Source organism: Anomaloglossus baeobatrachus, chromosome 5 (genome assembly GCF_048569485.1).
Source record: "Anomaloglossus baeobatrachus isolate aAnoBae1 chromosome 5, aAnoBae1.hap1, whole genome shotgun sequence".
In the NCBI taxonomy this organism is placed as follows: domain Eukaryota; kingdom Metazoa; phylum Chordata; class Amphibia; order Anura; family Aromobatidae; genus Anomaloglossus; species Anomaloglossus baeobatrachus.
The window spans coordinates 65,127,403-65,139,982 of NC_134357.1; the positions used below are offsets into that span (position 1 = coordinate 65,127,403).

General features: G+C 50.6%; 1 protein-coding gene across 2 annotated transcripts in view; it reads left to right on the forward strand.

Annotated features, from left to right (window-relative positions):
* KIF11 (kinesin family member 11) overlaps window positions 1-12,580 on the forward strand; it is a 124,467-nt gene that overhangs the window by 80,786 nt on the left and 31,101 nt on the right. For both annotated transcript variants that reach the window (XM_075348569.1, XM_075348568.1), the window contains exons 10-14: window positions 1,803-1,898; window positions 7,724-7,812; window positions 8,127-8,214; window positions 8,414-8,602; window positions 10,215-10,422. In XM_075348569.1, coding sequence (XP_075204684.1) covers window positions 1,803-1,898; window positions 7,724-7,812; window positions 8,127-8,214; window positions 8,414-8,602; window positions 10,215-10,422 — 670 coding nt within the window. The remainder of the gene's footprint in view (window positions 1-1,802; window positions 1,899-7,723; window positions 7,813-8,126; window positions 8,215-8,413; window positions 8,603-10,214; window positions 10,423-12,580) is intronic.

Below are 12,580 nucleotides of genomic sequence, written 5' to 3' on the forward strand. Positions count from 1 at the left end.
GCCGTTTACCTTGCCCACTTTTCTGTCCTTCCTCCAATCCGGATTAGAAAAGGGTTTGTCACTAGGCTCCCTTAAGGGACAAGTCTCTGCGCTCTCTGTCTTTTTTCAGAAGCGCCTAGCCAGACTTCCACAGGTTTGCACGTTCCTGCAGGGTGTTTGTCACATCGTACCTCCTTACAAGCGTCCGTTAGAACCCTGGGATCTGAACAGGGTGCTGATGGTTCTTCAGAAACCACCGTTCGAGCCAATGAGGGATATCTCTCTCTCACGCCTTTCGCAGAAAGTGGTTTTCCTAGTAGCAGTCACTTCGCTTCGGAGAGTGTCTGAGCTAGCAGCGCTGTCATGCAAAGCCCCCTTCCTGGTGTTTCACCAGGACAAGGTGGTGCTGCGTCCGGTTCCGGAATTTCTCCCTAAGGTGGTATCCCCCTTTCATCTCAATCAGGATATCTCCTTACCCTCTTTTTGTCCTCATCCAGTTCACCAATGTGAAAAGGATTTGCACTTGTTAGATCTGGTGAGAGCACTCAGATTCTACATTTCTCGTACGGCGCCCCTGCGCCGCTCGGATGCACTCTTTGTCCTTGTCGCTGGCCAGCGTAAAGGGACACAAGCTTCCAAGTCAACCCTGGCTCGGTGGATCAAGGAACCAATTCTCGAGGCTTATCGTTCCTCCGGGCTTCCGGTTCCCTCTGGGCTGAAGGCCCATTCTACCAGGGCCGTGGGAGCGTCCTGGGCTTTGCGGCACCAGGCTACGGCTCAGCAGGTGTGTCAGGCGGCTACCTGGTCGAGCCTGCACACTTTCACGAAACACTATCAGGTGCATACCTATGCTTCGGCAGATGCCAGCCTAGGTAGGCTAGTCCTTCAGGCGGCGGTTGCCCACCTGTAGGACGGAGCCGGTTACGGCTCTATTATGAGGTATTATATACCCACCCAGGGACTGCTTTTGGATGTCCCAATTGTCTGGGTCTCCCAATGGAGCGACAAAGAAGGGAATTTTGTTTACTTACCGTAAATTCCTTTTCTTCTAGCTCCAATTGGGAGACCCAGCACCCGCCCCTGTTGTTTGTGTACACATGTTGTTCATGTTGAATGGTTTCAGTTCTCCGATATTTCTTCGGATTGAAGTTACTTTAAACCAATTATAATTTTTTCCTCCTTCTTGCTTTTACACCAAAACTGAGGAGCCCGTGAGCACGGGGGGTGTATAGGCAGAAGGGGAGGGGCTTTACACTTTTAGTGTAATACTTTGTGTGGCCTCCGGAGGCATAGCTATACACCCAATTGTCTGGGTCTCCCAATTGGAGCTAGAAGAAAAGGAATTTACGGTAAGTAAACAAAATTCCCTTCTTCTAGCTCCTATTGGGAGACCCAGCACCCGCCCCTGTTCCCTTCGGGCTGTTGTTCTTTTGTGTACACATGTTGTTCATGTAGAATTGTTCTTATGGTTCATGGTCTTCAGTTCTCCGAACATCCTTCGGATTGAATTTACCCCAGACCAATTTATAAGTTTCCTCCTTCCTGCTTTTGCACCAAAACTGAGGAGCCCGTGATGCACGGGAGGGTGTATAGGCAGAGGGGAGGGGTTACACTTTTTAAAGTGTAATACTTTGTGTGGCCTCCGGAGGCAGAAGCTATACACCCAATTGTCTGGGTCTCCCAATAGGAGCTAGAAGAACAGGAATTTACGGTAAGTAAACAAAATTCCCTTCTTTTGCTGTATACTAAAGTAGAAAAATAGGGGTTTTTTTTTTTTTTTTTTTTTATAAACTTAAGTTTAATTTCACTCTTTCCCCCAATAGGAAACTGTGAGCACTCTGGAATATGCCAACCGAGCCAAGAACATCATGAATAAACCTGAGGTGAACCAGAAACTCACCAAGCGGGCCCTGATCAAGGTAATGCATATTTCTGGCTAATATATCATTACTTCTATGTACTGGGCTTTGGCTTCTGTGGACCCTCTGTCAATATTTGCTGGAATAAACTGCTTGGTTTCAATTGCCGTATTTTTCTGGTAAAGTGATGGACACCATGATGGAGATTTTTGGTTTACTGCTCTTGGGACTGGACAGAAAACTGGAAAATCAAGAAGTGGGCAGTCGGAGGTGAATGAGCCTTTGGTGTTGGCTCGAGTTGGTGCCGTTGCCTAGTCCATTGTCCAAGTATGTACTTTGTGGCCACTGGATAGGATCTTTGAGAACTGCCTCCTACCTGGTGGCACCTCTTCTTTCTTTGTCGCTCCTAATTGGGAGACCCAGACAATTGGGGTGTATAGCTATGCCTCCGGAGGCCACACAAAGTATTACACTAAAAGTGTAACGCCCCTCCCCTTCAGCCTATACACCCCCCGTACTGCTACGGGCTCATCAGTTTTTATGCTTTGTGCGAAGGAGGTCAGACATCCACGCATAGCTCCACAGCTTAGTCAGCAGCAGCTGCTGACTATGTCGGATGGAAGAAAAGAGGGCCCATAACAGGGCCCCCAGCATGCTCCCTTCTCACCCCACTCTTGTCGGCGGTGTTGTTAAGGTTGAGGTATCCATTGCGGGTACGGAGGCTGGAGCCCACATGCTGCTTTCCTTCCCCATCCCTCAATTAGGGCTCTGGGTGAAGTGGGATCCCATCGGTCTCCAGGCACAGGAGACCGTGCTCCATCCACAGCTCCTGAGGACCCTGCTGGATAGGAGCCGAGTATCGTTCAGGGACATGGCCCTGCTACTTGGAGGTACTCTGTGTCCCCGTGGGGACTGCGCACAGCAACACTCCAGCATTGCTGGGTGTGCTAGTGCACCGGGGACAGCAGCGCTGGCTGCATTTGTGCCACTATACACTTCAGCGTCGCTGAGTGTGTTTGTGTCTTTCTTCCCGCCCCCAGCCCTGCCAGTCAGGGGAAGGGCGGGACGCTGTACAGGTCGGCAGCACTGAGGGCTGGAGCATGCTTTGCATACTCCACCCCCCTCACTCTGCACAGTGGGGCACCAGTTCCCGCACTTTTCTGGGTCACGTCCACGGCTCCCTCCTCTCCCCAGGACGCTGGCAGCCATTCCTCTCAGCTCTGCTAACGCTGGAGAGTAGAGACAAGCTCAAAGAGACCCAGGCAGGAATTCTGGTGCCCACACAAACGCTTTGCGCAGGCGGTAAGCAGCACCTGTGGTGCTGGCCCCACTAGTGCAGAAGTGTATTTATAGTTTATATCATTATAGTCTATACTTTACACTGTATGGTGCACTGTTGATTTGTGGCTATATACCCTCCTGTATTGCTCACTCGACCTCATCACATTGTTCAGGGTCTCAGAAGATGAAGCGGAGGTAGCTGATCAGGATTCTGATCCTGAGGCCGCTCTCAACCTTGATACTCCTGATGGTGACGCCATAGTGAATGATCTTATCGCGTCCATACAGCAAATGTTGGATTTTTCTCCCTCGGCTCCTCCAGTGGAGGAGTCAGCCTCTCAGCAGGAGAAATTCCGTTTCAGGTTTCCCAAGCGTACAAGGAGTATGTTTCTGGACCACTCTGACTTCAGAGAGGCAGTCCAGAAACACCGAGCTTGTCCAGATAAGCGTTTTTCCAAGCGCCTTAAGGATACACGTTACCCTTTCCCCCCTGACGTGGTCAAGGGCTGGACTCAGTGTCCCAAGGTGGATCCTCCAATCTCCAGACTGGCGGCTAGATCCATAGTTGCAGTGGAAGATGGAGCTTCACTCAAGGATGCCACTGACAGACAGATGGAGCTCTGGTTGAAATCCATCTATGAAGCTATCGGCGCGTCTTTTGCTCCAGCATTCGCAGCCGTATGGGCACTCCAAGCTATCTCAGCTGGTCAGGCGCAAATTGACGCACTCACACGTACGTCTGCGCCGCAGGTGGCGTCCATAACCTCTCAAACGTCGGCATTTGCGTCCTACGCTATTAATGCTGTCCTGGACTCTGCGACCCGTACGGCGGTTGCAGCCGTCAATTCGGTGGCAATACGCAGGGCCTTGTGGCTGCGGGAATGGAAGGCAGATTCGGCTTCCAAAAAGTGCTTAACTGGATTGCCATTTTCTGGCGACCGTTTGTTTGGTGAGAGATTGGATGAAATCATCAAACAATCCAAGGGAAAGGAAACATCCTTACCCCAGGCCAAACCAAAAACACCCCAACAGAGGAGGGGACAGTCGAGGTTTCGGTCCTTTCGGGGTACGGGCAGGTCCCAATTCTCCTCGTCCAAAAGGCCTCAGAAGGATCAGAGGAACTCCGACGCATGGCGGTCTAAATCACGCCCTAAAAAGACCGCCGGAGGTGCCGCTACCAAGGCGGCTTCCTCATGACTTACGGCCTCCTCACACCGCATCCTCGGTCGGTGGCAGGCTCTCCCGCTTTTGCGACACCTGTCTGCCACAAGTAAAAGACCGTTGGGTGAGAGACATTTTGTCTCACGGTTACAGGATAGAGTTCAGCTCTCGTCCTCCGACTCGATTCTTCAGAACATCTCCACCTCCCGAGCGAGCCGAGGCTCTTCTGCAGGCGGTGGGCATTCTGAAGGCAGAAGGAGTGGTGGTCCCGGTTCCTCTTCAGCAACAGGGTCACGGTTTCTACTCCAACCTGTTTGTGGTTCCAAAGAAGGACGGGTCCTTCCGTCCTGTTTTGGACCTAAAACTGCTCAACAAACACGTAAGGACCAGGCGGTTCCGGATGGAATCCCTCCGCTCCGTCATCGCCTCAATGTCCCAAGGAGATTTCCTAGCATCGATCGATATCAAGGATGCTTATCTCCACGTACCAATTGCTCCAGAGCATCAGCGCTTCTTGCGCTTCGCCATAGGAGACGAACACCTTCAGTTCGCGGCACTGCCGTTCGGCCTGGCGACAGCCCCAAGGGTTTTCACCAAGGTCATGGCTACAGTAGTTGCGGTCCTCCACTCTCAGGGTCACTCAGTGATACCTTACTTAGACGATCTGCTGGTCAAGGCACCCTCTCAAGAGGCATGCCAACACAGCCTCAACGTTACTCTGGAGATTCTCCAGAGTTTCGGGTGGATCATCAATTTTCCAAAGTCAAATCTGACACCGGTCCAATCACTGACATATCTTGGCATGGAGTTTCATACTCTTCCAGCGATAGTGAAGCTTCCGCTGGACAAACAGCGTTCACTACAGACAGGGGTACAATCTCTCCTTCAAGGTCGGTCACACCCCTTGAGGCGCCTCATGCACTTCCTGGGGAAGATGGTGGCAGCAATGGAAGCAGTTCCTTTCGCGCAGTTTCACCTGCGTCCTCTTCAATGGGACATCCTACGCAAGTGGGACAGGAGGCCGACGTCCCTAGACAGGAACGTCTCCCTCTCTCAAGCAACCAAAGCTTCCCTTCGGTGGTGGCTTCTTCCCACCTCATTATCGAAAGGAAAATCCTTCCTACCCCCATCCTGGGCGGTGGTCACGACGGACGCGAGCCTGTCAGGGTGGGGAGCAGTTTTTCTCCACCACAGGGCTCAGGGTACGTGGACTCAGCAAGAGTCCTCACTTCAGATCAATGTTCTGGAGATCAGGGCAGTGTATCTTGCCCTAAAAGCGTTCCAGCAGTGGCTGGAAGGCAAGCAGATCCGAATTCAGTCGGACAACTCCACAGCGGTGGCTTACATCAACCACCAAGGTGGGACACGCAGTCGGCAAGCCTTCCAGGAAGTCCGGAGGATTCTGCTGTGGGTGGAAGCCACAGCCTCCACCATATCCGCAGTTCACATCCCGGGCGTAGAAAACTGGGAAGCAGACTTTCTCAGTCGCCAGGGCATGGACGCAGGGGAATGGTCCCTTCACCCGGACGTGTTTCAGGAGATCTGTTGCCGCTGGGGGATGCCGTACGTCGACCTAATGGCGTCACGGCACAACAACAAGGTCCCAACATTCATGGCTCGATCTCAAGATCACAGAGCTCTGGCGGCAGACGCCTTAGTTCAGGATTGGTCGCAGTTTCAGCTTCCTTATGTGTTTCCTCCTCTGGCTCTGTTGCCCAGAGTGTTACGCAAGATAAGGGCCGACTGCCGCCGCGCCATCCTCGTCGCTCCAGACTGGCCGAGGAGGTCGTGGTACCCGGATCTGTGGCATCTCACGGTCGGCCAACCGTGGGCACTGCCAGACCGACCAGATTTGCTATCTCAAGGGCCGTTTTTTTCCATCTGAATTCTGCGGCCCTCAACCTGACTGTGTGGCCATTGAGTCCTGGATCCTAGCGTCTTCAGGATTATCTCAAGAGGTCATTGCCACTATGAGACAGGCTAGGAAACCAACGTCCGCCAAGATTTCCTCCCTAAGGTGGTATCCCCTTTTCATCTCAATCAGGACATCTCCTTACCCTCGTTTTGTCCTCATCCAGTTCACCAATGTGAAAAGGATTTGCACTTGTTAGATCTGGTGAGAGCACTCACTCTACATTTCTCGTACGGCGCCCCTGCGCCGCTCCGATGCACTCTTTGTCCTTGTCGCTGGCCAGCGTAAAGGGACACAAGCTTCCAAATCAACCCTGGCTCGGTGGATCAAGGAACCAATTCTCGAAGCTTACCGTTCCTCGGGGCTTCCGGTTCCCTCAGGACTGAAGGCCCATTCTACCAGGGCCGTGGGAGCGTCCTGGGCCTTGCGACACCAGGCTACGGCTCAGCAGGTGTGTCAGGCAGCTACCTGGTCGAGCCTGCACACTTTCACGAAACACTATCGGGTGCATACCTATGCTTCGGCAGATGCCAGCCTAGGTAGGCGAGTCCTTCAGGCGGCAGTTGCCCACCTGTAGGACTGAGCCGTTACGGCTCTATTATGAGGTATTATTTACCCACCCAGGGACTGCTTTTGGACGTCCCAATTGTCTGGGTCGCCCAATTAGGAGCGACGAAGAAGGGAATTTTGTTTACTTACCGTAAATTCCTTTTCTTCTAGCTCCAATTGGGAGACCCAGCACCCGCCCCTGTTTTTGTATACACATGTTGTTCATGTTAAATGGTTTCAGTTCTCCGATATTCCTTCGGATTGAATTTACTTTAAACCAGTTTATAATTTTTTCCTCCTTCTGGCTTTTGCACCAAAACTGATGAGCCCGTAGCAGTACGGGGGGTGTATAGGCTGAAGGGGAGGGGCGTTACACTTTTAGTGTAATACTTTGTGTGGCCTCCGGAGGCAGAAGCTATACACCCCAATTGTCTGGGTCTCCCAATTGGAGCTAGAAGAAAAGGAATTTACGGTAAGTAAACAAAATTCCCTTCTTTGATTAACTGGCCTGAGGGGACGTTGTTGCAGCGTATGATGCACATGTGACTTTGCATCAGGCCGGGTATCAAAAGGTTGTGCGGTGGTTCTCCGGGCTCACGTCCAGCAGTCAGATTGCTGACGTAGCTGATGGACCGGGATGTGTAAATCACATTGCACTATTGGAATGAATCTGTTTTGTATAGTAAATCCTCATGGCAACTTTGCCCAAAAAGGGAGGAGAATCTCAAGAAGGATATGGTCATAGCAATGCATTATTTTGGCTGGTTTTCGAGCTTCTACATTCTCTCTGGGATATATGCCTACCACTGGAGTAGATCTATGGGACGAAATATCGGATACTGTGCTCCATTCACACACCACAATCTTTCCAAGGACAAGTCTCGCTGTAAATGAGGGGAAAGGGGGATTTTTGTTTTAATTAAAACATGTTTTATATTAAACTTGCTGAGCTTTATAAAAAGGTATCCTGATTTATTTCTAGGAATATACTGAGGAGATTGAGCGCTTGAAGAGGGACCTGGCTGCAGCTAGAGAGAAGAATGGAGTCTTCCTCTCCAGTGAGAATTACGAGTAAGTTGAGCTAAACAGGGGAAATTAGAGTCGTTAAGGCTGGGACTATACGAAGGCTTTGCCCACGGCTCAAGGGACCAAAGATCCCTGTGAGCCCCTGCTACATCACATTATAGTACAAGCGAATAGGAGTCACTGCGACCTGCGAGGTGCGGCAACAAGCAAGTAGGAAAAAAAAAATCAATCTGCTTCTAACTTTACGACTTGCTTGTTGTAGCGCCTTACTGGTCACACCATGACCCCATTTACTTCCTTTAATCCCCGTGTAGTCAGCCTAATCCATTCATGCTCACATTGGTATCTTTCGTTTTCAGGCATCTCCAGGGTAAAATAGCATGCCAAGAGGAACAGATCACCGAATACACTGAGAAACTCGCCATTCTTGAGGAGGAGCTGAAAAGGGTGAGTCCAACCTTAGTGATTGCTGCTTAAGAAAGAAGAGAAGAAGTCATGAAGGCAAACGCCAAGGACCACTAGATATAATGTGCATACATATATAAATGTGTGTGTGGAAATAGTTTATGCAAATTAATATTGTGGCTTCTACAAAGTCCCTTTTTTATATTTTTATTTTTCCATTTATATTTTGTTTTCCTGGCAGGTCACTGAGCTTTTCTCGGAGAATAAGAAGGAGCTGGAGGAGTGTAACACTGAGCTCCAGTGTAAGTCCCAGGAACTAGAAGACACCCAGAAGGATCTCCAGGAATCTAAATTGCAGCTCGCTCAGGAGGAGTACGTGACTTCTGCTTTACATACCACAGAGAAGAAACTTCACACCACGGCCAATAAGGTAACTTCACATCCATTGCTGCAGGTCGGCACACACGTACGTGTATTCCCAGGTCGGTAAGTGGTGGCATATAGCTAAAATATGCTGAGACATCTGGAAGTTTAACTTCCCGTCCCCCCTCCCTCCCAACAATCTTTAGATTGGAGGGGCTTCAGCAAAGTACCACCTTCTGTCTTTCATCTGCACAAACAGGTTTCCCAGCCACTGCAATGAAGTGATTGCACCGAAACTCCTTCATTATTACTTAGTATTATGGCTGTCTCAGAGGTGGACCTCCAACAATCTTTTTAATTCCTGGTGCATCCTGGCAATATGTCTTCACTTAGAGGGAAATGCCCCTTAGGCCGGGGCAACACGAGGACTACTGCGATCCTCGCATGACACTCGGCTCACGCTGGCAGCAGAGCAGTAGCCTAGTGTCATTGCGACTGAGGTCCCATCATGCGATCGGACCACATCTGCGGAGGGGCGGGCCGGCGCTGCGGAGGAGAGGGAGGGATTTATCTCTCTCTCCTCCGTAACCGGCTATTGCCATTCTCGCCCTGCACTTGCGGTACACCGGAGAAATGTGAGTGCAGTGCGATATTTTTTTTATTTTTTTTTTTATTCTCTCGTCCCATAGACTTTGAATGGGTGCAAGAAAAACAAGGATCGCATTACAATCGCAGCATGCGGCAACTGTTTTCTTGGTCCGATTAGGGCTGAGAAAATAATCGCTCACGTGTGCTGGCACATAGGCTAATATTGGTCCGAGTAGAATGCGATGTTTGTTTGCATTCCACTCGCTCTGATTTTCATGCCGTGTGGCTTAGGCCTTAATGTGAATGTCAAACTCCTCAAAAATAGTCTGTCGGGTGATCCATGCTGCCTGAACCATGACCATTTCCCTTCTACCCCCTTCCCCCATATGTTTGGTAGACTGACGGGTCTGTATGTAACTTTAATCATTACATACCTCATTGCTAATCTTAGTTGCATGATCCCTGGCTCCCTACTCAAAGTTTCGCTCTGAAACGCTGCACTTTTGAAACAATCAGAGCTTGTCTCTTGATTTGAGTAATGGAAGAAACCTTACGATTTAAATAAAAAAAAAATGGTTTTCAATGGAGGACATTCACTAAGTCAGGCACAGTCAAAAGGAGACCTATAAAATATATCCAGCCCTTCACTAGAGAAGTGAGTTATTTTTCCCTTTTCATGATTGTCTAGATTGCACTTTTAGGCAATGGGCAGCATGAGACCACCGGAATATGGCTTCTTGCTCGGAAGGAAGCCCTGGATATGGTGTCCTGTCCATGATGACTACTTTTCTTAAGGATACTTCCATGGAGATTAATGAATCTCTAATTGGAGAAATCCTCTGTTCTTGTGTATTCAGAGAGATTTTCTCAGACAAAAAAAAATTACTGAAAAGAGACCGGCACAGAAGTAATCTCTATTCAACTCCTTTTTTTTTCCAATTTAACCTGGAGTTGCCGGCCCAAGCACCACACTGGTGACTCGACTACGTGTCTCACTAATATTTTCTTGCATGCATGTAAAATACTGCTCCTGCTTATTTAAGTTTTTGGAAAATCCTGACTACTCACTACTACTCAACTACTCCTTCTAGTTGCTGAGCACGGTGAAGGAAACCACAGAGGATGTGTCTGGCCTCCACGCCAAACTGGACCGGAAGGCAGCAGTGGAGCAGCACAACGCCTGGGTCCAGGGGAACTTTGCAGAAGAAATGGATAAAATGTTCAGCACAATTCAGAGATCTGTGGATGAGTACAGTGCAAAGCAGCAAGGGAAGCTGGACGGGTATACCGACTCCATAAGTAAGTGCATGAAACTAAGATTCACTTATTGCATTTCATGATACTTTTATATAAATAACTTTTCTTTGTCGCTCTATTGGGAGACCCAGACAATTGGGTGTATAGCTACTGCCTCCGGAGGCCACACAAAGTATTACACTTAAAAGTGTAAGGCCCCTCCCCTTCTGCCTATACACCCCCCGTGGGATCACGGGCTCCTCAGTTTTCATGCTTTGTGCGAAGGAGGTCAGACATCCACGCATAGCTCCACTGTTTAGTCAGCAGCAGCTGCTGACTATGTCGGATGGAAGAAAAGAGGGCCCATACTAGGGCCCCCAGCATGCTCCCTTCTCACCCCACTTTTGTCGGCGGTGTTTGTTAAGGTTGAGGTACCAATTGCGGGTACGGAGGCTGGAGCCCACATGCTGCTTTCCTTCCCCATCCCCTTAGGGCTCTGGGTGAAGTGGGATCTTATCGGTCTCCAGGCACTGAGGCCGTGCTCCATCCACAGCCCCTGGGAATCTGCTGGACATGGAGCTGAGTATCCTCAGGGACATGGCCCTGCTACGTTGAGGTACTCTGTGTCCCCATAAAGGGGACCGCGCACAGACACACGGCAGCACTGCTGGGTGTGTTAGTGCGCCAGGGATGGCGGCGCTGCCCGCACTGGTGCCATCGCACACTACAGCGTGCTGGGTGTGTTAGAGTATTGGGGGACTGCCGCGCTAACCGCCGCTGCCATTTTTATCTCAGGCGCGGCTGGGACTTGTGGTGCGCCGGGGACTTCCGCGCCGACCAGGGCTTATATGCCGGGCCGCGCTTATTACTCTAGTCCCCGGCTTTTGCGGCCTACTCTCACTTCGTTACCGCCCACTGGCCTGCCAGTCAGGGTAAGGGCGTGACGCTGCACAGCATGGCAGCGCTGAGAGATGGAGCATGCTTTGCATACTCCACCCCTCTCACTGTACACAGTGTGAAACCGGATTCCCGCACTTTCTGGGGCACGCCCACGGCCTCCTCCTCTACACAGGACGCCGGCAGCCATTCATGTCAGTTTTTTCTGTGACTGAGAAAAGAGACAAGTTTGGGAAGACCCTGGCAGGGACTCTGGTGGTCACACAACCGCTGTGAGCGGGCGGTAAGCAGCACCTGTGGTGCTGACCCCACTAGTGCCGAAATGCACATATAGATATATGCTTGTACGCTATACATTGCACTGTTCGGTCGCACTTTTGTATTTTGGCTATATACCCTCCTTGATTGTTCGGGGGAGATAACAGCATATCGTCTGTGAAAAACAAGGGTGCAGAAGCACAGGTTTTTCTATGCAGCCTGTACAGCATGTACGGCTATACTGCCCGCAGGTTCCACGGACCCCAATTGTGTGCAATGCACGGCCCTTGTGGAACTTACTCAGCCGGAGTCTCTGCTAATGGTCCAGCTGATGGGGACGGAGTTTGCAGTATTTACTTCAGGCTTTCTGAGACTATGGCTAAGATACTAGAAGCCTTGCGGTCCAGACCGGTCCCTCAGACCATGGGCTCTGTTGATTCATTGCCCCTGGTCCCCCCCCCCAGTTGGTACAACAAGGTGCTCCTGGAGTGTCTCAGGGATCCCAGGGTGAGGGGTCTGACTCGGACCGCAGTCCCAGACCCCCTAAGCGACCTCGCTGGGAGCATCCCTCGACGTCACCGCATCATTCAGGGTCTCAGCATGGGACTCTCTCTATGATAAGGCGGAGGTATCTGATCAGGATTCTGATCCTGAGAACGTTCTCTACCTGGATACACCTGATTGTGACACCGTAGTGAACGATCTTACGGCGTCCATCAACCATATGTTGGTTATTTCTCCCTCAGCTCCTACGCCTGAGGAGTCAGCTTCTCAGCAGGAGAAGTTCCGTTTCAGGTTCCCCAAGCGTACATTGAGTACGCTTTCTGGATCACTCTGACTTCAGGGAGGCAGTCCAGAACCACCAGGCTTGTCCAGATATCGTTTTTTCCAAACGCCTTAAGGATACACGTTATCTCTTCCCTTTTGACGACGTCAAGGGCTGGGTTCAGTGTTCCAATGTGGACCTCCTATCTCCAGCGGCTAAATCCGTAGTTGCAGTGGAAGATATGGCTTCACTCAAAGATGCCACTGACAGACAGATGGAGCTCTGGTTGAAATCCATCTA